The sequence below is a fragment of the Ambystoma mexicanum genome, chromosome 3p (genome assembly GCF_040938575.1).
Source record: "Ambystoma mexicanum isolate Mex_15411 chromosome 3p, UKY_AmexF1_1, whole genome shotgun sequence".
In the NCBI taxonomy this organism is placed as follows: Eukaryota; Metazoa; Chordata; class Amphibia; order Caudata; family Ambystomatidae; genus Ambystoma; species Ambystoma mexicanum.
The window spans coordinates 941,261,098-941,286,633 of NC_090925.1; the positions used below are offsets into that span (position 1 = coordinate 941,261,098).

Consider the following 25,536-nt stretch of genomic DNA (forward strand, 5'->3'; position numbering starts at 1 on the left):
AGGATGGAAGGGCGAGAGGTGCACTCAGGAGATGGACCACGCAGGTAGGAAACACAGGGTAGGGGGCAATCCCTGCCACGGGCAAGGGCAGGGCAGGTCACGGGTGGGGGGGCGCAGGGGTCAGGGGAGAAGGAACAGTCAGAGGGCTAAGAAGCGCAGAGCAAGCAACCCCCCACAACTTCTTTCCTGGCGGTCGCAGACAGTAGGATGAGTCGTCCGCACTCACTGTCTGTGCCGCAGACCCCCTTCGCAGTCAAACATCTGCGTTGTTGAACACTGCGGCCTTGTGCTGTGAGGGCTTTGCCGCAAAGGGTCCGAACCTCGGATTTTATAGGCGCGGAAGCGTTAACGTAGCAAACGTGCTACATGCTGTCGGGAAGCGTCGCCTGTGATGCTGCTTCCTGGCCCACAGAGCTCCCGTATAATCTCCTTCTGGAACGGACTTCTGCCTGGCAGGGCAGAGCTTGACTGAATGATTGATTAATTGCATTGTCTAAATTATGTAGGGTTTGTTTCAAACCAAATCATAATAAAATAAAGTACTTGTTATGGTGGGGCATGGCTGACGACTGAACAGGGCCTATGTGACATAGCCAGGTCTCTCTAGGTCCTGAAAGTCTTGCAGATTCTGGTGCTGTGGCGACTTAAATCATTGACCACTAGCTTGGGGGAGCTGTTTCTATGTTGATCAGAGGCGTGAGACCTGGGTGTTCCAGAGACCTTTTGTAATACATATGCGCTGTTTGTTTGACCGCCCTAAAAAAGAATGCCAAAAGCACCAGATTGGGACGTTCACTATATAAAGCAGTCTTTATCCTCTTCTCTGTCTCCGGACTTTGGATGTTAGTTTCGCACCAGTTTCCACCAAGGATTGACATGTGGTGGGTCTTCAGCGTGGCAGGCTATTGCACGTAGCAAGTAACCTCTAGACCCTCGGAGCTGTGGCGTTCTCCGGCGCTCCTTTGGGAAAGCTCCCCTGTGATCATCGCTGCCAAGGAGATCGACGTGGAGTTAGCGATGGAAGCAGATGAGTACCAGTGTCACATGGATCACTCCCAGGACTGTGACTGCTCCACAGGGTCCTGTAGTCTGTGGCCTGCGGGAGAGGAATACAAAATGAAGATTACCTGACCTTTCTACCCAACATGTTTTGCATCCTGCTACCTGGGGTCTCCGCATAGTGCTTCTGACTCTTGGGGCTTGGGAGTGTGAGGGGCTGGTGCAAAATATTATACACATCCTGTGGGTTGATTTTAGGTTGCTGCACTATTTTATCCTTTCTTTCCCTTTAGTAATCGCCAAGCCTGATTTGCATATGGTCTTTCCTCTGTTGTAATGGCTTGGCAGGCGAAGAAAAATGGTTTGGACGGTTGTCCAGATCAATCCCAGAGGGTACGATTCAGTCAAAATCTTCCAGCCATCACCTCTTTTGTTTTGCTCTAGCACAAACTGGCAAAACCTGCTAACACTGAGCATAAATGTACAATCTTGTTGATAAATAGTTAGCCCACTGCATTACTCAAATGCAGTATTTGTAATCCAAGTGTAAAATAACAACTGGTGAGGCATTATCCAAGATTGATATACAAGCATAGCTGTCCTGTGTTTTATAATTGCTATTAAAAAAAAACGACTGGAGGGAGAGTAAACAAACTCTAGCTAGCTCACCAGATCGGACCGCCAGAGCAGAAGATTGTAGCGGTTGCCCTGGACGGGTCATTGAAATGCCACATATGCAGAAGGTCTTTGAACGTGTGACGCCTACTGAAACAAAGTTGCATGATTTGGAGAACACAGTAATGTTGAGCAGACCACCAGAACTCCATACAGTCCATCCCATCTATTGAGCACCCTTAGTTTCATGGTCGTGGTTATCAGAGTGCCACAAACCTCGTATAAAGTTATGGTTTGCAAAAGGATTATTGACATCTCGGAATTATCTCCTTCCAACCAGTACAACAAGCACATCTCAAGCAGCCGATTGATGTACTCTTTATAAAGTGTCAAAAACAGAAACCGGTTGTCTGGGGATTCACCAGAAACTGCTTTCCGGCCTTGCTTCCACAAAAACTCTGTCAGCAATAGTTTCTTTCGGAAATATTTTTCAAAACGTACAAGTCAATGACAGAGCCGTGTCAAAATCGCATCCACGAGAAGATGAAGTGTGGGGCAGGTGTGCACCGGGTGTGATGGGTGTCAGTCACAAAAAGCGGGCTTGTGCGCTACGTTTTATTTGCCAGCGTAGGAATTGAGCAAGAACACCAGGGACCAGAGCTCCAGCAATATTTGTCTTGCCAGTGCTCTGCCAAAACTCTTGAGGCCCAGGGACTAGCCCAAGAAACTCCCAGATCTGTTACCAACCAGAGTCTCGTGCACAAGCAAGCACCTGTGCATTAGTAGACTCAGCACATGAGACTGAATGCAGAAACGGACAGAATCACGTATCCAACTTCATATGTGTTTTGTAATTTTACAGAATTGTTTTTGTTAGGTGCCCATTGAAAATTGCGGAGTCCAACTTGCATTACTCGCACAAGAGTTTCTTCCTGAATCACCATTACAGATCTGTTTCAAATTTAAAATTGTGGCCTTTTTTATGTTCCCAAATGCTCTTTGCTTTTATGCAGATCGCCAGGTTTGGGTTCCAAGAAGAGCTATTGTGTAATGCTTTGTACCGCAGTGGTACATGGAAAAGAAGGGCTAGCAAGTTCAAGCCACCCCTTCCCCCCACCAATGAAATGCACAAAAGAAGAATATTATTTCGGAGTCTCCACACTTTCCTACGCGTCAGAGTTCTCATAAATAAGACTACAAAAAAGGTAGCAGGTGCCCCTCTCTAGAAAGAACATGGCATAATAGCCTGTTCTGTGTTTTTTTTTCCCACTTTGAGAGTCCGCAGCCATCGATTTTTAGCTTACTGTACTTTTCACAACAGAGGAATACCATTTGCATATCAGTCTTTGTCCCACCAACAAGGGCAGTCCAGTCCCGAAATGCCAGGCAAACCTTTTGGCAAACCTTTTCGACTGCCCTCAAGGTCTGCCTGGCATTTCGGTGCTGGACTGCCCTTGTAGGCGGGACAAAGACTGATAGGCAAATGGAAATTCCTCCTTTGTGAAAAGTACAGTGAGCTAAAAGAATGGCTGCAGACTCTCACAGTGGGGGGAAAAAACACAGAACAGGTTATCATGCCATGCCTAACAAGGGTGGCAGCGATGGGATAAATGTGGATTGCACTACATTGATTGATCTACTTTGTGTCCAAGGGAAGCTTCGCACGAATACCTAAAATTCTTTTGGGCGTAGGCCTCTCTCTCCCTATGCGGGACTCTCGGGTCTAGCTGTGTTATGGGATTGTACTGAATTGTTCAATTGTTTCTCAAACCCACCGAAGTGGGGCGCTGTGCTTGGCTGCTCAGTCGCACTGTGCGGGAATCCCAAGGTCAAGGCATTCGGCCTTGATGTGGGGATTAGCTGCTAAACATAACCCATTAACTAAAAAGCTCAAACTTTCTGCATACTTAAATCACTCAAAAACGAACACAACCACCTCTCGCACCGCAAGCCGCATACACTTCACTACACCGCAACAACACATAAACCGCAACAACAGGACACGAGGACTGACATTGCTGCGACACTCGCACCAAAGCTCAGCGCACGGTGTATACCGAGATGAAGCTGCCAACAGAACACCACTCCTCTCACTATCCTACTACCTCTTCACCAATCTATCCCATCCTGCCTTCTCGTTTACAGATATGCCAGAGCGCCTGGGGACCAACTCCGCTGGTGACGGTGCACGGTACAAATACCTTAACATTTTCTTTCTAGAGAGGGGCGCCTGCTACCTTTTTTGTATTCTCATAAATAAGACGATGGGCCTCATTACAGGTCGGGCGGTCCGGAATTAACAGTTGCGGTAAACCGGCCACCACTGTTAATTCCGGACCGCCCGATCCCGAGTCCTGCAGGTGGGAGGTGATGTTCCCGCCAGGTCTGACCTGGCGGGTTTAACACCGCCCGCCTGCAGGCGGACGTGGAAACACCGGCACCATCACGAGATGGTGCCTGTGTTTCCAGTTCCCCACTCCCATGGGAATGGGGATTTACCGAATTCCGCCTCCGGAATTCCCGGGACACCAGGGTCGTAATGCCCTGGTATTTCCGGGAGTCACGGAGACGGAATGGTAATACTCGTAATGAGGCCTGATGTCTTGGAATGATTCGGCTCGCTTTGTCTTGGCTTTAACAAGTGCTACCAGGTAAATCGCAATCTTAATGAGACTTTTATTAGTGTTTGTGTCAGCAATGCATTTTTATAAAAGAATAAGTTCAATGATTTAACATTTTAAACACTTTAACGTGCAATGTAAAAGCACGTTTGATAAGGCTAGGCTATAGCGTTTAATACTCTTGTGCTTTTGTAATGCATCCACCTTACTTTAAGGGAATAAGATATACAGTCATGGCAAAAAGACGTCCTCCTTAATCGAGCATCTAAAGACGTAAACGAACAGCAGTGCATTTGGCTATCATCTTCATATAGCAAGGACATTTGGAAACAATAATCCTATAGCAACCGAAACATGTCAGTCGTGCAAATATACTAATTCTAAATAATGTAAATACAAAATACTCGGCTTTCCTAATGCACCATTTATCTCCAAATGTGTGTTTTGTATGTATTCTTCTAAATTAGTGTGGTTCAAACAAGGTAACATGTGGCTCTATTGAACTTCGAAAACTACCATTTCAAGATGGGGGGGGGGTCCATGCCAATGTTGCTTTACTCATTGTCATGGTGAAGGGTGCAGCCTCTTTAGCCCATTCATTGTTTTATGCTTTTCTGCCTCACAAGGAATGAAGCATGGCTGGGGCCACTCTCTGCTGTTTTAGAAAGAATGTGACCAGCAGTAGTTATGCTGAGATGGGATGATAAAGGGTGTAAGAGGTGGGGCAGGCTGGTAGAAATAGCTTGCACAATACAGCAGACATAAAAATGCAACAATTGAAGACTATAGCAGACAATCTTAAGCAGGTCAGCTGATTAGCACTAGGGGTCCTTTTAAATATGTCCCTGCCAGAACGCTTTCTCTAGCAGATCTAAAAAGTGTTTCGCGATTTTGTACCCTGGTAAAGAAAATGACTCTTCATTAATGAAATGAAAATGTCCATGATGCAGAACTAGAATTCCGTGTAAGTAACCTCTCCTTCCACGAAAATGGCATTCTAAGCAATTTCGGAATAATACACTGGTCTGGATTACTTCGGTTGCAACTGTAGAATATTGCATGTTTGAGTATTTAGAGCTTTGATTTATGCATGTACATTATTATTGGAATTAATTCAAAAACTGAAATATCATGCTTAACATTTTTCAAAGATGTATTAATTTTGTTATGCAAGGGGCACTTAATTTTTTGCGTTTGAATTTCAGGGACATACACAGTGAAATATTTTGATGGCGTAGTCCAGAATGTAAAGAATATACATGTTAAATCTTGTTCAAAAGATCAGGTGAGCTTCTTCAAGTTATTGGGCCTGCTCTTTCAAAGCTTTGTTTCACTTAATCTGTGCGATTTTTTGAAAATTTTCAATAATCAGTCAAAAAATAAAAGTAACCATAATCCTTTGCAGTGCGTAGACTCCATTACACCATTATATCAACTCTGTGAAAAACACATAAGTAACCTGTAATGGCTGCTTTCATGCCGTATACTTACAATTCTTATTCCCCTGCTGATATACTGCTACTCTGCCCCAAGGTGGAGTGGGATCTGACAATGTGCAGGATTTTGAACCTTTGCATACACAGCTCATATATTCTTGCAAGAGTGAAAATAATTAGAACCTGCCATCGCCATTACAGAAAGAAAGGAAAAGCCAAACATACATAGCTTTCAAGTTTTAATGAGGCAAGCAAAATATGAAGATGAAAATTGTTTACGTGTGTTTTGAGAAAAAAAATCCAATCCACATGTCATGCAATTACACAATGCGCAAGGTCAGGGTCTTAACTGTGTCAAGCGGCATGGGGACTCCTCTCAACCTGGAACAGGGCACTACCAGAGTGTTTGCCAGAGCCAGTCAAGCCGCAGAGCTGAGAGTGCGCCCCCCCCTCCCCCTAGTCAGTAACTGTCTCTTCTACTTGTGCTTAATTTCTCAGGTCAAGAATCACTTATCACCCCATGCCTGCTGCGCAAAATGCTTGCTAGTGTATTTTCTCTTCTAGCACCACAACAAATGAAGAAGTACTTGCAGCGGAGAGGGAGACGTGTGTTCCACATGCAGGAGAACCGGCAGAGAGCAACAAGGCAGCAGAGCTGTGTGCGCAGCAGACCGGCAATCCAGAGGTTCCAAATCATGTACCTAAGAAATTGCAGAGGGACTGTATATCGCAGGCCGCATTGCAGAGGCCAGACTGGCCCACGTTCAAAGAACATACGCATACAGACTTCGTCTGTGTTTCGCAGGCTGCCATTGCAGAACTGACAGACCCATGATGGAGGGAGTGGGGCTTACAAGGGCTTTTAAAGTCTTGCACCTGTATGGCATGACCCCGGGGGAATAACGGGACAGTGATTGACCTGGGGAACCTGGTGAACTCCGGGACCAATGGGAGAGGGTATAGTGTAAAAGGGGACACAGGAAACCAGGCAGTGTGGGTTGTTTGGGTGCAGTCAAAGGAGGGTAGATGGACTTAGAGAGCAGGAGGAGGAAGGAAAGTGCAACAGAGCGTGGCAGAGGATTGGAAAGAGCATGTGCAAGGTGAGTTATTAGTTTGTAATAGGAAGTGGTGCGTGTGATATGAGTGGAGTGAATGACTTGAGTCTAAGGGTAAGTGTAGAGGTGTATGTGAGAGTGAGTGTACCAGGTGAATGGGGCAGTGGAAGAAGGGTGACTGTGGGAGAAGGAGTGGTAGGAGAATAGAAGGGAGGGCGAGAACATCAGCAGGAGGTATATAAGGCTGTAAAAGGGCAAGGCTAAGTGAGACTTGGGTGACTGAGAGGCACCCCTTCTTAGGAACGTTTAGTGTTGGTGGAACCGTGATTAGTATCTTTAAAATTCCTGTAGGGAGCCAGATAGAGAAAGTGATTGCCCTTAAGCCCTCCAAAGTAACCAGTCAAATCATAGATGGTTGGGTTTACGGATCTCTGGTTTCCACTTTGGCATTTAGGGACAACTGGGCTTGGGAGGGAACAGCTAAGGGGAGACTGAGAGCAAGAGAGGCTTGTCGCTTAGTGAGGCCCAATTAAATAAATCAATAAAAAACTTTGAACAGTCTTCGAGAGTTGGCATGTTCTTGAGAACATCTGTGACAATGCATTAATTTAGTACAGCCCAAGAGAGAGGTAGGAATTGCAGCAGTCTTTTCCTTTTTTCGCTGGGAATTCCGGCTAAGTTTGGGCTGCGGAAGTAGGCCAGATATGGAATCTCTAAGAAGAGAGTAGTTCTTACATTTAATTCAAACATTGCAGACGTCCCAGCCCTTTTTGCGACCAAGTGAAGTTAAATGAAAAGGGAGACAAAATATGTGGTCTGTAGCATGCACAACATTATGTCTGATACTCCTTGAATGAAGACCAAATGCTTATATACTTGGGGAATTCTCTTTTCCTTTGCTATAACATCTCATATCTTATCCAAAATGTGTTGATTATGGTTTCATTGGGGGATTTTCAGTCCTGTGCTATTGTGAGACGTGCATGAGAGTCAAATCTAGGGAAGTCTTCCCTTCCCAACGGGGGGCCACCCGCTTTGGGACCAGGGAGGTGATCCCTAGATTTGATGGGAAGTCTTCCCTTCCCAAGGGGGAGCCACCTGCTTTGGGACCAGGGAGGTGATCCCGTTATGCAAAACACTCCCTAGGGGACAGGGCAAGCAGGATCCTACTGGGGTGACCCTTCCCTTTTGGGGACAAGCAATACCCAAGTAAGGGTTTCATTCCACCTCCCTTTTTTCAGAGTCCCAAGTATTCGATGGCTACATGTGCATTGAACGTGGTGGGAATGTACAGTGCCTTGAGTGGAAGGCTTTGTTTCTGGCCCAAACTTGTTACTGCCCTTTTGTAGAGGGCGTAACCAATGTAATCATTAATTTCGTTCCCAGCAGGATCATAAAACCGTACTTCAACATTGGAGGAGAAAATCTGCTGGATAGCAAAAGTACTGGCCTGCACGACTGCACAGAGGAGGGAGTCCCACACACACAAAGAATGAAGAGGAGGAACTACACCGTCAAAGTGGTGGATGAAGAGTCGAGGAAGCTGCTTGGTGGAAGGTGGAGAGCCCGGTACGGCCACAGCCGCAGAAAGAAGTGAAGCCAAGTCTGTAGCAGTGGGTCTCGACATCCCATCAAATTGACGTCCAAACCCAGTAAATCCTAAAGGGAGAAACCGCAGAGAGAAGCACGATCTCACAGACCGAAGCCAAGTCTGAGACTCAGAGACACCGAAGTCCCGGAGGATCGCTGCCGCTGGAACAAATGTACACAACCTTGTACCAAGAGCGGGTGGAGGGCAATGATGCCTCAACAGAGCCCTTGCAGGGCTGAAATACCAAATATCCCATGAAGGGGGAAAAGAAACTGATACTAGGAAGGCTGAGAAAGTGGCAAGCTGAGAGTCCGAATACCCAACCAAGGGGGTGAGAAAAGTACTTTACTGAGTGAGGTTGAAGAGCTGTAACAGCCCAGTCAGGGCCAAAACCATTCATAGTCTACATTGGGATAAGAAATCCCACAACTCGAGTAAACGGACGCAAGGGAATTATTCCAAGAAGCAAGACTTTGCCATAGGAGGTGAGAACATTAAGTATTGTGAATATCAACCAACACCGTTGCGAAGGGCCTATAATTTACACCAAGGGGAGTATATCCTGAGAGACAGGATAGGTTTCGAACTGTTTGAATTACTAAAGAGACCTTTTTGGCACGACGAAAACCAAAGGCCATTTCTTTTGTTTGTTTTGAACTGCAAAGACTGGCCCAGGGTCCGGATCTTTCCATTGTGAACTCTTTTGGGCGGGGGTCAGAAATCAGAAATCAGCCACCAGAAGCCCAAGTATAGGGAGAGTGAAATGTACTTGAGCCTTCTTATATTATTTACTGGTGGGCTGAGCATAGGATAGAGTAGGTTTTGTACAGAGGACAGAATTTATTTGAGACGCCCTGAAGAGAGCACCAGTTTATTATTCTCTTAGACGTTGGGGAACCTCCATCATAGCTGTAGGGTCAGTTGAGGATTATTTTCCTTTAATAAAGATCTTACATAAATCCTACTTCACACTTCTATGATTTTATAAGAATTCAATACATTTCTGAGTGTCGTATAAATTCTTAAAGTTCTTATTGTTCTCATAATCCCACTAGTGTCTCACAAGTACTTATAAGCTACTTATAAGGATCTTATAAACCAGCCAGAAGATTTGTTTTGGAGTATTGCTACCTCATTCACATTAGGATGTCCCAGCAACTGGGTTTCCCTCCAACAAGGGACCAAGCTGTTTAGGAATATCCTTCTAAGTTCTTGTGTGGTCTGATGATGTCTAGGCAAGTATTTGTGTGCTTTCCATGATGGTAGTGCATTTGAATTGCTTGTGGGCTCTTGTCTATATGTCACCAAGATTCTTAAATTGTCTTGATCCCAATTTCCTCACCCTACTTTATGTAGTTCAGGCCTTGTGTTGCAGTCTTTATCAAATAGTTTGTGAATGAGGGTTGCTTCCTTCCCACTCCCCCTACAAACTCCTTCTCAAAGGGCAGCTAATACATAGGGGCCTCCCATTTTGATGTATTTTTGTGAGAGCATATGCTATATTTGTGCATAGCAGAATCATTTGGTTACCGAGAAGTTTTGGATTTACACTTTTCTATAGTGAGCAGCACCCATCCATCATATAGGTGTCGAAGCGTCTTAAAACCCTTGTTTTCCGTGATGAATCCTGCAGAGCCATTCCAGAATCTCAGCCTAATGTTTCCTCTCATGTGGCCAAGGAAAGGCAGAAACTACCTTATCCTAACCCTGGGGGAGCTATCGGGGGTAAGATCACATGGTAGAAGGCTATCAAGGGAATGTGGTGACTCAGGCAGGAGAGATACAGTTCTCATCTTGTGAGGATGAAGGTTTGCGAATGCCTGAATATTTAATTGCATATTGTCACTGTAAGACCTTCCCTCCCAAACGATTGCCATGTACTAAATATAAAAGCCTTCTTTGTGCATATGGAAAGGATGTATATCAGAAGCTGGGAATTGATGCTAGTAGTACTGAGTCCACATGGGGTTCTGTTAATAAACCGAAGAAGGAAACCCTTATTCCCTTATACCTTCCATTATACATGGGTCTCATCCTTTGAACAAAGTGAATTAAAAGATAATGAAGATTTTCATGTTCATTATGGACTTTCAGTCCCATAAGGCTCATACTTGGATGAGGAAGAGGGGTCCTGAGTTACCAGACTGTACTATGCAGTCAAGTGGTTGTAATATCCCACACCAGCGGGACCTTTTAATTATTTAAAGGACCTTCAGGTGCAGGTTAGTGGGAGGCAGCAGGAGCCTCAGAAGCTGTGTGAAGCAGAGGACGGCGTCACTGCTATGCCAATAGTGGGACGCCATGAGGAGACTGTGGCTGAAGTCTTGGTGCCCAAGAGATGCAGGGGACGTGCAGTGGGAAGTGGTGCTGAGACTGGCTGACCTGTGGGAGAGAAGCCCTCTTTGCGTCCAACATCTCGCTCCGGTTTGCAGACTGCACCGGAGCACGCTTGTGGAGCAGAGGGAGTTCCATTGACAGAAACCGCGGCCCGCTGGATGCTGACCGTAGCTGTCAAACGCGTGGACTAATCCGATTAGCAGTGAAGCAGAGGAATCGGGTCCGGAGGAGATGCCACCAGCAACCAGTGAGTTGGCCTAATCGAGGGAACCTCTGGGCGCTCAAAAACCGACTGCTAAACAAGAAAGTTAATTTTGGATACTGAAATAGTTAAATTCAAACCAACTGAATGTAATGATTTACAAGAGAGGGCGAACAGAAGCAGATTGTAACCAGCATTGCCCAAGCCAAAGAAGGGTAACTATAAAACAAAAGGAATAGATTTTTCCCAAAGAGGGATATTCAAATAAGTGGCCTTGTTTCCTGCATAGCCAAGAGATATCAGAGCAAATTGAATGTAACAAACCTAGAAGTTGTAAATCACATTGTCAACATCCAGAGGAAGCGCCCGAGCGGGAGGAACCCATTGCGTTCTGGTATCAGCACACACACTGAGGCCAGCTATGGGCCACATGGCCAAGGGATCACTAGATCCTTCCAGAATCAGTGCTGAGAGACCGGAAGGTTCTTTTATCAGGAGTACTCCTGAGGGTCTACGCCCTAGCACCGGCTCAATGTCCAAGGGGGTGCCTTCACCCAGCACTACCGTAGACACTGCCTTCCAGGTCTAGACCTGAGGTCCCGGGTAGGCCTCTTGCTCCACGACCAAGTGGTTTGGGTGGAGGATGGGCCCAATGAGCCATGTACCACGACTTTTGCACGTGGCACGCAGCTCGACAAAATGGCCACCAGGCCAAACAACGCTCATCCGATGCCACTCCTATGTACATGGCAGGCGGGTGACCGAATTACAAGGTGGGACTGGCGTCAACCAGGTACGTGGCATACAACTTATCCATCAGTGACGCAGGGCATGTTTCCCCTGCTACCTAGGCAGAGTGAGCCCCGGCCTCAGCCTCCTCCAGCCACTCCGTCAATATCGCCTGCCACCTCTTCAGCCTCCGGAGACCGGTTCTTCGAAAGGTTTTCTGGCTCTGATGTGAACCCCCCAAATGGGGGCCATCATACAGGATGCAGTCAGGGACTTGCTCCCTCCAGTCATTCCTTCCAGGGCCCCGGTTCCACAGACACCGGCGCAGCACCCGCTGCCCCTGCCGGCCCTTGAAATGCTAGCTCCCGTGCCAGTTCAGGGCGTTCCACAACATCCTCTGTAGTAGCCTCCAGCTCCGATCCCCACACCGCAGCCCACGGTGCCAAGCACTCCTTCACCCGCTCCGGACCAGCCAGACATCCTGGTGGACACAGACGAGGAGGAGGACCCTGACATGCCGTCATCAGCGAACGCCTTCCACAACAGACTTGCATGTTTGGCAGAATAGTTAGGCCTTCCTCAACCAGAGGTTGAGCAGCCCAAGGAGGGGGTCCTCGCAGAAGTCCTCACCCTAAGACCCCTTACCAAGACTGGTGTCCTGATGAAGAAAGACGTTGTGGCTTGGCCAAAAAAGGGTGGCGCTTCAATGCCAACGGAGGGGGGATCCACTCTTGCTGTCAGCGCACCCTCAACCGCGTTCTTCAGTGATTGCTGCAGCGTCACTCTACTCTAAACTTCAGTCGTCCGGGGCCACCTCAGCGCTGCTAGGCAAGGAGGAGAAGATCTTGGAGGCGTACGGGAAGAAACTGTACTCTAACGCCTCCTTGCACCAAGTCAATACAACACGGATGCCATGCTTGCAGCCCCTAAGCAAAGGCTGTGGCAGGAAATAGCATACTTCCTTCCAGAACTTCTGGTGCAGAACCAGGCACGCTTCAAGGCGGGTCTAGGAGAAGCTAAGCTGGTTACGCAGGACATGATGTCCACAGTGGCCCATATCGAAACCTCTGCCTGGGCCATCTGCATCGCCATGGACATGAGATGGATGGCCTGGCTTCGGGCTACTAAATTTAACCCCAAAGTCCAGGCACGCATATTGGACCTTCTGTTCGAGGGTAGTGACCTTTTCCACTTTACCACCGATGAGGAATTCGATAAAAAGAAAAACAGCTCACAGACAGCAAATTCTTTATCTATCCTGACGAAGGCCACTCCCAAGGAGTACACCCAGTCGCATCAACGCTCAGACAAGGGGCGGTCGTTCGGCGGGTTCTGGGGCTTCCACGAGAGGAGGTCGAGACAACCTGACCGCTCACCCAGCCAGCACCGGCACAAGCAACAAAAATGGGGCGGAGGAAAAACTTCTTCTAGTCCCCCTCCTCAGCACCAGCCTCAGAAGGAAAAAAGGCATAACGTGTCACTTCAGGTCCACGTGTCTCCGGTGGGGGACAGCTTGTCTTTCACGTTCAATTTTGGCGCCAGAACTTCGCGGACCCCTGGATCCTCTCTGTGGTATCCTGAGGGTACCGCCTACCGGTCCTTTCTCCTCCTCCTTCCTCCCCTCCACTCCCACAGATTGGGACAGCAACTCCGTTGGCGGAGATCCGTTCGCTCGTCGAGAGCCAGGCAGTGGAAGAAGTCCCAGCCTACCAGAGAGGATTGGGCTTTTATTCCAGGATTTTTCTCCATACAAAAGAACCAGGCTGGCCTGAGAGCTGTTTTAGACCTATCCACCCTCAACCTCTCCCTTCCTCTTCCAAAATTCAAGATGGTAATGCCAGCGCTCATTGCAGAGACACTAGACAGGGGAGACTGGATGTGCTCCCTGGATCTGAAGGACGCTTATCTGCATGTCCCTATCTTTCAGCCGCATCGCTCCTTCATACGCTTCAGGATCATCGGCTGCCATTTCCAGTACAAGGTACTACACTTTGGCCTCAACTCAGCCCCCGGGGTATTCACCAGACTCATTCACCAGACTCATGAACACAGTGGCAGCCCTCCTAAGGGCCCAGGGTCACCATGTCTACCCATACCTTGATAACTGGCTCGTCAGGGCGAGATCTCTTGAGGGAGTTAACCACACCTCCTCCGCTCTTATGAACACACTGCATGACCTGGGCTTTACTATCAACCTCAAGAAGTCTCAGCTGCAGCCGATGCAGACCCTCGCCTTCCTGGGCCTCATCTGGGATCCGAGCTCCGAGAAGGTCTTTCCCTCAGAGGACAAGATCATGGCCATCAAGAGGGCCACTACGCACTTCCTTACCAGAGCAGTGACCTCCGCCTGGTGGTACCAGCACTTACTGTCACAACACCCATCCAGAAGACCCCCTGGCAAGCCCATGGGCCAGGAAGGGTCTCCACTAAAACCAAGCATCCTTGGCCTAAGCCTTCTTGGGGCCAGGCTCATACTTGATAAAGGACTTGTATTGGGAACTACTTTATTTCAGTGTCAATCAACATGGAGGCATCCACATAGCTTGGCTCCTTGGAACCAAGCTATGCGGTATAGTATTTTTGGGTGTGGTACCATAGGAACTATTTTAGCTGGACTACTTTCTTGAAGCTATTTAAACCACACCCGACTGGGATAACACGCTTCGCGTTACTTTGCAATTCTGCAATGTGACGCTCACCGTGTTCAGCTGCACCCGCGAACCTCGGAAGAACAGCATCTGTTAAGGAGAAAAAGGACATTGTTGGCAGCAGCAGCTTACCTGTAATTTCATCGTTAGCTGTCCACGGCTCTTGAGATCAGCATCCTGGAACCATCGCTCCTCCCGAACCGACGGATCTGCAAAAAAGGAAGAAACGAGGCATTAGACATTTTTACAATTTTAATGAACAGTGCCAAAAAGCTTACCTCGCAAGCCGCTCCTCGACCAGCATCGCCTCAGGCATTCCATGCACCGGGTGAGCACCGCGACCTGTGGGAAGACAAGACAACAGGTTAGCAAGAGGCAAGGCATCATAGCGCTGCGCTTAGCGCCTACTCACTGCATCAAGGCGCTCTAAAACGCCATTACTTACCGGCGAGACCCAATTCAGTCTATGATCTATGCAACATATTGGACTTCCGCGCACATAAGGAAGAGAAAAGACATTAGTTCAACCAAAAAGGCATCCAAGGACAATGATATAGCACAGCAATAAGCCCTACCTGAAAGACTCAAAGCGGGCTGGCATCAGTGAAGTAACTCGATCGCAAACGCCCACCAAGCACAACGCGCCCCTGCCAAGAAGGCAGGACGGAGAACACACCTGCATTAAAAACAAGGTGAGGAGAGGTCCAGTGAGGCCACGGGTATACGGAGTGGTGGGGGACTGTTTAGCCCAGTTGCCCAGTCTTGAACATTGCCCACCTGTATTCGAGGCAGAACCCTCCCGCTGGTCACACCTGGGAACCGCAGAGAAGGATACCTGAGTCCCAACTGTTGGGTGGCGTCCCCGGGGAACCAGGTGAGCGTAACAGAACGTGAAGCCTGCCAAACCAATCCACCTGGGCGCCATGGATACCTCGGAATTAGACCAATTGGCACAATTAATAGAACGGCGCGCTGAGGTTCACTCTGCCCGACAGGAGACTAATGCTCTCCGAAGAGATTTAATAGTGACTAAGGAGCGCACAGAAGACATCAGCAGACAATACTTGCAATCACAAGCAGGACAGGCACCTCTGCCTGGAAGCAACCCGACGATGTAGAATCCTACCGAGCCATCCACTTCCTCTACTCCGGTACAAATTATGCTACCAGGAACAGTTCCTTTGGCACCGCCGGAGCGGTATACAGGTCATCCAAGGAAATACGCAGCTTTCATGAATCCGTGTCGCCTTCACTTTCTTTTCAGGCCAGGAGCATTCCCAAACGACCAAGCTCAGGTAGCCTTTGTTTTTATCATACCTGAGCGGTAGCGCAGCAGATTGATCTGTACCATTGGTGACCCATGATGATCCTTTATTACATGACTTTGGGGGATTTCAGAGGGAAATGGAGAAACGTTTTGCTCGCCATACCCGAGAGCAAGCAGTGGACAATGAACTCCTTTCCATCCGACAGGGGAATCGGGACTTGTTAATGTACATTGCTACTTTCAACAGATTGGTTGCTGAAGCAGGTGGCCTGAAAACAAAAGAACCACGTTGTTTCATCGGGGCTTACGAGGCAAATTAAAAGACGTTCTAGCTCAAGTAGTTGATCCTCCTCGAGACTGTTCTGAGTTCATAAATCTGGTCATACAACTAGACCACTGGTTGCAAGACCGAAAAGCAGATCGTTCCAAAATGGATCCTCGGGCTGTGTATGTTCGGTCTAGAGACAATGTAACCCGAGCACAAGGAAGCACTGTCTGTCGAGCCCATGCAAATTGGGGGGGTGCGACCTCCATTAACAAAACAAGAGCGAGATAAAAAAAGGCAACAACAGTTATGTCTGTATTGCGGAAAACCTGGCCATTTCCTGAAGGACTGCCCGGTGAAACCTCCAAGGAAGATCATCGGGGCCACGGAAAAAGATGAAGAGAAAGAATCTAAATCGGAAAACTACCCAGCTTGGCAAACGTAGAGGTCAGTTTGTCGAGTGAGAGGAAAGAGCCACCGACCTCACACTTTGCAATACCAGTGATCTTAATCAATAACCAACGGTTGTCAGGAATGTATGCCGTTGAGGCATACATCGACAGCCGAGCAGTCAGGAATTATATAGATCAAGACCTGGCTGCAGAGATGGGGCTTCCCTTATGTTCTAAGCCGAATACAGCCAAGGTGACTACGGTAGACGGGACAGAAATCGCTTCCGGACCCGTAACCCAATGCACAGCCGAGATAACCTTGCTGTGCCAGGACGGGCATCGGGAACTCATTTCGTTCGATCTCATCAAGGCACCTCAATTCCGGCTTATACTAGGGATGCCATGGTTAGTCGTTCACAACCCTTTGATCGACTGGCGGGTCAGGAAATTAACCTTCCCCAGTGACTGCTCTCCAGCCTGTTATTATCAAGAACAGAAACCAGCTTTCAGTATTTCTGCAACTCCCGGAGCGACAACATCAACCCTGGGTGTAACTAATACCTTGCCAGAGGAATACCGCGATTTCCAGGATGTATTCCAGAAGGACCAAGCAAACACCCCGCCGCCGCACAGGCCTTATCACTGTCAAATCAACCTTGTTCCTGGTGCTCAAGTCCCTTGTGGTAGAATCTATGCTCTTACGGAACCTGAAAATCTTCATCTGAAGTCTTACTTAGACCAATACCTTGCAAACGGATTCATCCGTCCATCGAAGTCCCCTGCAGCCAGTCCTTTGTTCTTCGTGCCGAAAAAAGAAGGGGATTTAAGGACCTGTATTGACTACCGTGCATTAAACCAGATCACTGTAAAGAACTGTTATCCCTTGCCACTTATCCCAGAAATGCTGGACCAGGTCAAAGATGCTCAGATTTACACCAAATTGGATCTTTGGGGAGCGTACCATCTGGTCCGGGTCAGAAGCGGAGACAAATGGAAAACTGCTTTTCGTACCAAATATGGTTTATTCGAATATCAAGGTATGCCCTTTGGGTTATGCAACGCTCTGGCAGCATACCAATATTTCATGAATGACGTCTTGAGAGAGTTAATTGATGTCTGCGCCCTAGTGTACATAGATGATATCCTAGTGTACTCAACATCAAAACAGGATCATATCAAGCACGTCCGTTCGGTCCTCGCCAAGCTCCGTGAACATCGTTTATATGCAAAGCTTGAAAAGTGTTTCTTTCACGTAACCGAAGTAGAGTTTCTAGGCTTTATCCTTACTCCCGGAGGCATCAGGATGTACCTGCACAAAGTTGATGCCGTTCTGAAGTGGCCATCACCAACGTCAGTAAAAGGAGTGCAAAGTATGTTGGGCTTTGCGAACTTCTATCGCCGGTTCATACCAGACTTCTCCCAAGTTGTACACCCGATCACTGTATTACTACGAAAAAATAACAAACAATTTGCCTGGACCGAAGAAGCAGAAGAAGCTTTTCAGGAACTTAAGAAAAGGTTCACCTCAGTGCCAATCCTGCGACATCCACGTCCTGATCTTCCTTATATCGTGGAAGCGGACGCTTCCAGTATAGCAATGGGAGCTGTCCTCTCACAAAGAGATCCTGACAACGGCCAGCTACATCCAGTGGCCTTCTGGTCGAAGAAGTTCTCACCTCCAGAAGTAAATTACGCTATTACGGACAAAGAACTCTTGGCAATCAAATCCGCCTTTAAAGCTTGGCGACACTACCTTCTGGGGGCCAGACACACTATAACAGTTATCACAGACCACCAAAATCCGCAATATCTTAAAACAGCTAAAGCCCAGTCTTCATGCCAGTTGCGGTGGGCTCTTTTCATCGCTGAATATGATTGTCATTACATTTCTACCAGGGGTCAAGTCTGGAAAAGCTGACGCACTCTCTCGTACTGGCACTGATGACATAGTTTATACGGCCCCCCAGACCCAGTCCCCATCATACCCGAAGACATACTCTTAGGCCTCACTATGGCCTTAACCCAAATGGAACTGGGAAAAGAAATTCAACAAACCATGAATCCGGATGCCCTCCTTGCATGGCAAGCGCAGGGGGAACAATATTCCATCAAAGATCACTTACCCTTTTTTAAGGGTCGTCTGTACATACCCACCAAGGACTTACAGCAACAAATCATTTCAGGTTATCACGATTCTTTGATCGAAGGACACCCTGGAATTACCAAGACCTTAGCCAAGGTAAAACAGAACTTCTGGTGGCCTACCTGGCATAGAGATGTCATCCAATACATTGTCTTGTGGAGTCTGTGCATAAAACAAGTCGCAAAAACAAAAAACATCTGGCCTTCTAAAACCTTTGGACATTCCTCCTGCACCATGGCACACCCTTTCCCTCGACTTCATTACTGACCTACCTTCCAGTCAAGGGTTTAACACTATTCTTGTAGTCGTAGACCTATTCTCAAAGATGGCACACTTTATTCCACTCAAAGGCCTCCCTGACGCATCTACTCTAACCAAGGTATTTCTGGATGGTGTTGTTAAACTACATGGCTTCCCATCAGTCCTGATCTCCGATAGAGGTAGTCAGTTCGTCTCTCACTTTTGGAGAAAGTGTTATGGTGCAAATTTACGTCTGGCTATCCACTAGCAATCACCCCCAAACGGACAGTCAGACCGAGAGAACCAACCAGACCCTTGAGCAATACCTACGATGCATGTTGCACCATGAATTAAGAGACTGGAAGGACTTACTATGGATAGCCGAGTACGCATATAACAACTCCTTGCATTCCAGTACCAGACAAACACCCTTTTAAACCCTATAAGGTAGACACCCACGTACCTCAGAACTGGATCTCCCAACCAGCTTGGAAATGCCAGCAGTAAAAACCCTTCACACCAACATCACTCGGGCTTTCAAAAAGGCCCAAGAACATCTAATTTGCGCCAAAGACAAGCAAAAACAATTTGCCGACCAACACAGGAAAAAGGCCCCAGACTATCAAGTAGGGGACAAGGTTTTGCTGGCCGCCAGGTTTATACCCATCAAAGGAACCCGAACCTTTCAACCCAGGTACTTAGGACCCTACACCAGAAGGCGATTATTAATCCAGCGGCCATCAAATTAGATTTACCATCCAACCTACACATCCACCTGGTATTTCATGTGTCCCTTTTTAAAACCAATGCAGCCTGGTACACGGATTGGAACACCACCAAAACCCATTCTTGTTGACGGAGAACCAGAATTCGAAGTTAAAGGCATACTGGACTCCATATTCAAGGGGGAAGCTATACTATCTAATTGATTGGAAAGGATTTGGACCCCAAGATAGATCCTGGGAACCCTGTGAAAACGTTCATGTGCCACGTCTGATCAAAAACTATCATCGAAACTTCCCAACTAAATCCGGGCCGGACAGGAGGAACACCTTGAGAGGGGCCTTGGGGGGGGGGGGGGGGGGGGGCAGGAGGGGGAGCGCTGTCACAACGCCCATCCAGAAGACCTCCTGGCAAGCCCATGGGCCAGGAAGGGTCTCCACTAAAACCAGGCATCCTTGGCCTAAGCCTTCTTGGGGCCAGTCCTGGCGCCTTTGGCGCCAGGCTCATACTTGATAAAGTACTTATATTGGGAACTACTTTATTTCAGTGTCAATCAACATGGAGGCATCCACATAGTGGAACCAAGCTATGCGGTATAGTATTTTTGGGTGTGGTACCATAGGAACTATTTTATCTGGACTACTTTCTTGAAGCTATTTAAACCACACCCGACTGGGATAACACGCTTCGCGTTACTTTGCAATTCTGCAATGTGACGCTCACCGTGTTCAGCTGCACCCGCGAACCTAGGAAGAACAGCATCTTTTAAGGAGAAAGAGGACATTGTTAGCAGCAGCAGCTTACCTGTAATTTCATCGTTAGCTGTCCACGGATCTTGAGATCAGCATCCTGGAACAAGCGCTCCTCCCGAATTGACGGATCTGCAAAAAAGGAAGAAACAAGGCATTAGACATTTTTACAATTTAATGAACGGTGCCGAAAAGCTTACCTCGCAAGCCGCTCCTCGACCAGCATCGCCTCAGGAATTCCATGCACCGGGTGAGCACTGCGACCTGTGGGAAGACAAGACAACAGGTTAGCAAGAGGCAAGGTATCATAGCGCTGCGCTTATCGCCTACTCACCGCATCAAGGCGCTCTAAAAACGCCATTACTTACCGGCGAGACCCAATTCAGTCTATGCCACATATTGGACTTCCGCGCACCTAAGGAAGAGAAAAGACATTAGTTAAACCAAAAAGGCATGCAAGGACAATAATATAGCACAGCAATAAAACCTACCTGAAAGACTCAAAGCGGGCCGGCATCAGTGAAGTAACTCGATCGCAAACGCCCACCAAGCACAACGCACTCCTGCCAAGAAGGCAGGACGGAGAACACACCTGCATTAAAAACAAGGTGAGGAGAGGTCCAGTGAGGCCACGGTTATAAGGGGTGGTGGGGGACTGTTTACCCCAGTTGCCCAGTCTTGAACATTGCCCACCTGTATTCCAGGCAGAACCCTCCCGCTGGTCACACCTGGGAACCACAGAGAAGGATGACCAAAGAAAAATAGAGTGGTATGACTCTATTAGGACTGATGCTCTCCGTTTACCCAAAAATTAGGGAATATACAATATTGCGTTGCAAATACACATTTCCATGGCATGGATACTGATATTTTTTTAAAAGAATATATCTTTATTTATACGTCTTTCCTGAATATTCTACTTCATATTCAATGAGGCCTGTCTCAAAGATCTTGGCTCGAATTCAATGTACGTTTGCCAATGCATTTCGGTTGTAAAAACCTTCGTCAGGGCCGTACAATTGCTTTGTGATGCCCAATTATTCACTAATACAAAACAATCGGAATAAATCAACATAATCACATAATGCGCATTTATCAGTAATTCAAAAATTAGAAATCAAACGCATGCAGTCAAACATACCCGTTCCAAGGTGTGTTTAAAGTGTTCCAACAGTGAAAGGATGATTATGAAAAACAGAAAACAAATCATTTTTAGAGATCGGTAATCTGCAGTTTAACCGTGTGGCTATTCCGTGATTAATAAAATGAGTACCTTAAGTATCAAAGGGCTCTAGGACTCGTAGAAGAAGTGTCCAGTTTGAGTAGTGCCTATGTGGGTATTATGTGACAATTCATCAGGCTGAGGTAAAACTATCAACACGTATATATCTGTAGCGCAAGGCATTCGCTTACCGTTACTCAGCAGAATTGCTCCGTGCTGGTCAAACGCGTCTGCAGGAGCTCGAGGCGCGAATGACGGCAGCAATACTTATGTGTTGCCATGGTAATCCAACGGCGTCGCGTGAGGACACTTACGCCTTGGGTCCCACCCCCGGGACCGTCACCATGGCTACGCTACGGTGCTTCAATGTAAACTGTGTTTTCAAACAACGGTACTTGATCCTGTGCGGATGCGTCATTGCGGTGGTCTGCCGCCTGTGTAAATGAAGGAAAATGCTCACTGTGTAATTGCAAATACTAACTAGTTGAGGTGGTACGCATCCAAATACCAGTGCATGGATGGAGTGTTTGTAAATGCTGGTCGATGTATGTGGTACACAACTAAATGGCGGGGTGACTGTTGCCCCCAGAGGTTACCAATGGAACTCGATGGAACATAATGTAGGGACAAGTTTTTGTAGGAATGCCAGCGGGCAGAGTGGAAAACCGAATCCGGGCTGCGTTAAAAAGGGAGTGGTTAATTTACAACAAAATGGAAAAATGGTAAAGTAGGAAAATTATAACTTGGGCAACAAGCGTGATCAGTAAGTTGTGTCAAGATAGAAAATGGCAAAATGGCAAAGTGGGAAAATTGGTCAACAAGCAAGTGCAACAGGGAGCTTGAGATCTGCAGGACTGTGAATGCAATTTAAACCTCGGCACGGAAAAATGGATGGAAGAGAGCAAGATATGTGTCATTCAGCAAAATAAATGTTCATAAGTAGCACATGTAATTAATTTCTTCATTGAGTCCCTTGGGTGCCAAAGAACTTAGTCGATCAATCCAAAATGTTTCTCGTTGGTCGAGTCTTTTTTGGAGATTTTCATGTTTGTTACATTTGCTGACTACTTCTAGAATTACAAATCTGAATTGTGCCAGATTATGGTGTTTTTCTTGCCAATGCCTGGCCACCGCCGAAGTTGATGTGTGATTCCTTATGCATGAACGATGTTCATTCCATCAGATCTTTGCTACCCGCTGTGTCTGACCTGCATAGAACAGCCCACAGGGGCATTTGATACCATACCCAATATTCTGTGTGTCACAAGTGGCATAGTCTTTCAGTTTGATCTTCATTCCTGAGTGTGGGTGGTTAATGCTTGATCCTTTAATGATGTAATTGCAGTTACTGCAATTTAGGCAAGGAAATGTGACTATCGAATCTGATAGCCATTTCTTGCGCATAGGTTTCGTGTAAACCAACTTATCTTTCAGATTTTGACTCCGTTGATATGCGAAAGTGGGAAGTTCTTTGAAGAGATGTTCTATTCTCTGATCGCAAGTTATGGTATTCCAATTTTTCTTAATTATGGATTTGATCCGACTGCTTTGTCTTGAGTATCTAGATACAAAGACCAGTGGGGGTATTTGTTCTGTTTTAGTTTTGGGTTTCAATAGATCTTCTCTGCTTTGTGTGGCTGTACGTGCAATAGCCGTGTCTATCTCTTCTTGGGAATACCCTCTTTACAAAAATGTGTTCCCCATCTCTTTCAATGATTCTTGGCAATCCATAGGGTCACTGACGATTCTTTTTACCCTTAGCATTTGGCTATAAGGGAGATTCTTTATCAGACTTGGTTGGTGGAAACTTAGTCTTTGTAAGAGATTATTGCGCTCAGTGTTCTTGCGATAGATAATGGTACGGTATTCACAGTCTGTGACTTTTATTTCTACGTCCAAGAAGTGGATGATTTTGTTAGAATGTTCATGTGTAAACTGAATGCGAGGATCTATACTGTTGAGATACTGAAAAAAGTTAAGAAGTTCCGATTCTGTGTTGGTCCAAATGCCAAAATTATCGTATATGTATCTGATCCATATCGACAGGTTATTTTGCCATTGAGGCTTTTTGAGCACATTTTTAAGTTCAAATTTGTACATAAATGCGTTGGCATAAGAAGGTGCCATGGTGGCCCCCATCGATGTGCCTGCCACTTGCCTCATGCCTTAGGACCTACATAGACTGGTAGCCCCAGGTCAAAACTTCACCAAGCAATATAAGTGAAATACAATTGAAGAATTAACTTACAGAATCAGCACGTAGTGCCCTCCTTCTACTCCTTTGTAACCGCAGAGAAGGATACCTGAGTCCCAACTGCTGGGTGGCGTCCCCGTGGAACCAGGTGAGCGTAACACTTACTGGGTATCATGGCAGCATGTCTACTGGCTGTGCCCCACACCAGGCTCTGGATGAGGAGGTTACAGCTGCACTTCTCAGCCTCATGAAATCAGGAGAAGGGCTCCCAAGCGGAGCTGTTCAGCATACCTCCTTCTCTCCACTCAGACCTGTCATGGTGGTCCAAGGACTGCAACCTGCAAGCCATTCCAGCAGCCGACCCTGCAGGTCACCATCACTATAGACTCCTCTCTGGAAGGTTGGGGTGCCACTCTGGACAACCTCAGCATCCACGGAGTCTGCACTCGGCAGGAACAGGAGTCTCATATCAATTGGCTCGAGCTCAGGGCCATCTGGCAAGCCCACAGAGCCTTCCTTCCGCTCATTGAAGGCAGGACAGTACCTATCCAGACGGACAACTCCACCAGCATGTACTATGTCATCAAGAAGGGTGTACCGGGTCCCCTCCACTGTGCAGCCTAGCAGTCAGCATGCGGGAATGGGCCCTGGAGAACATCTACCTCACGGCCGTCCATCTCCCTGGGGAGGCCAACCTGGAAGCGGACAGGCTCAGCAGACTGGGAGCAGAACATTACAAATGGCAATTGAACGACCAGGTGCTGCAGGGTGTCTTCGACACATGAGGCCACCCTCAGGTGGATCTATTTGCCTCACGGAAGAACAGGAAGTGCCATCAGTTCGTGTCTTGGCAGGGGCACGGCCCCGGCTCCTTGGGCGACGCATTGCAGATTCAATGGGAGGGCCTGACAGCCTATGTCTTTCCTCTCCTGTGCTCTCCTTCTTGAGCACGCGTGCAGGTGGACACATGTCGCACCTATCTGGCAGCCATGAGGGCCTATCGAAATTCGGAGACTCCATCGGGATGGGGACCATGGAAACACTGGTTCCGTCTATGACAAAGCCAGTGTGTCCACGTCCACCTGCAGGCGGGTGGTGTTAATCCCGCCAGGTCAGGCCTGGCGGGAGTGCCACCTCCCACGTGCAGTACTCTGAATCAGCCGGTCCGGAAACAACAGTGGTGGCGATTTTACCTTTTACTTCTTTCCGGACCGGCCGGGTCGTAATGAGGCCCAAGGAGAGTTAAAAACGTTATACTATGGGAAGGCAAATAGCGTCTTTGGTGGCGTACCAAACACGGATTGCTAATAACTCCGCCTTACTAGCAAGCTATAACTGCACTAAGTGGGATGAAGTTACAGCCCTTGCAGAATCAGCGCCAGAACCACTTAAGTCCAAGCTCTCCCTTGTGGCTGCCGAAGGCAGAGCACAGCAGGCGTCCTTCTAAACAACAACTTCGATGCAGTGGATAACGCTGGACGCGTTATTGCTGAGGCCACCATCTTGAAACGTCACGCCTGGCTTAGATAGTCTAGATTTAAACTAGAGACACAGACTACTCTACTCAACATGCCTGTTGAGCCTAATGTTTTGTCTGGAAAGGCAGTTGAGGACACGCTAAAGTCCGCCAAGGAAGAATACGAAACACTTAAATCCCTTGGACAACTAACAAACAAACAAGCCAGAGGGGTGGCAATCATTTTTGGCGTTTTTGTGGCCAAAATGCGCAAAGAGTCACCGGATACAACCGGAGCCAAAATTCCTCTTGGAACAATAGCCAACAGGTGACCCAGGGTTACCCTAGGGGTCAGCGCAGGGATCGTGGAAAAGGGAGAGGCTCCCCCACCAGAGGGGAGGAGCACCCTCCAAACAATAATGCCCCGCTACAGGTCCCCTCCCATGCCTCCCCAGTCGGGGGACGAATATCACATTTCACCCACTCATGGGAGGGGATAACATCAGACAAGTGGGTTTTGTCGACGGTGACAGAAGGTTACTGCATAGAACTCCAAGGAATACCATCTAACCTCCCCCTGCACCAGAAGAAACCATCACAGGAGAAACAACTCATCCTGCTAGAGGAGGTCAAGGCTCTACTCCTCAAAGAC

General features: G+C 47.5%; 1 protein-coding gene across 3 annotated transcripts in view; it reads left to right on the forward strand.

Moving 5' to 3' along the window:
- The window catches only part of PHF20 (PHD finger protein 20), a 2,392,123-nt gene that overhangs the window by 408,305 nt on the left and 1,958,282 nt on the right, over positions 1-25,536 (forward strand). For all 3 annotated transcript variants that reach the window (XM_069652246.1, XM_069652248.1, XM_069652247.1), the window contains exon 5: positions 5,441-5,520. In XM_069652246.1, the coding sequence (XP_069508347.1) occupies positions 5,441-5,520 (80 nt within the window). The remainder of the gene's footprint in view (positions 1-5,440; positions 5,521-25,536) is intronic.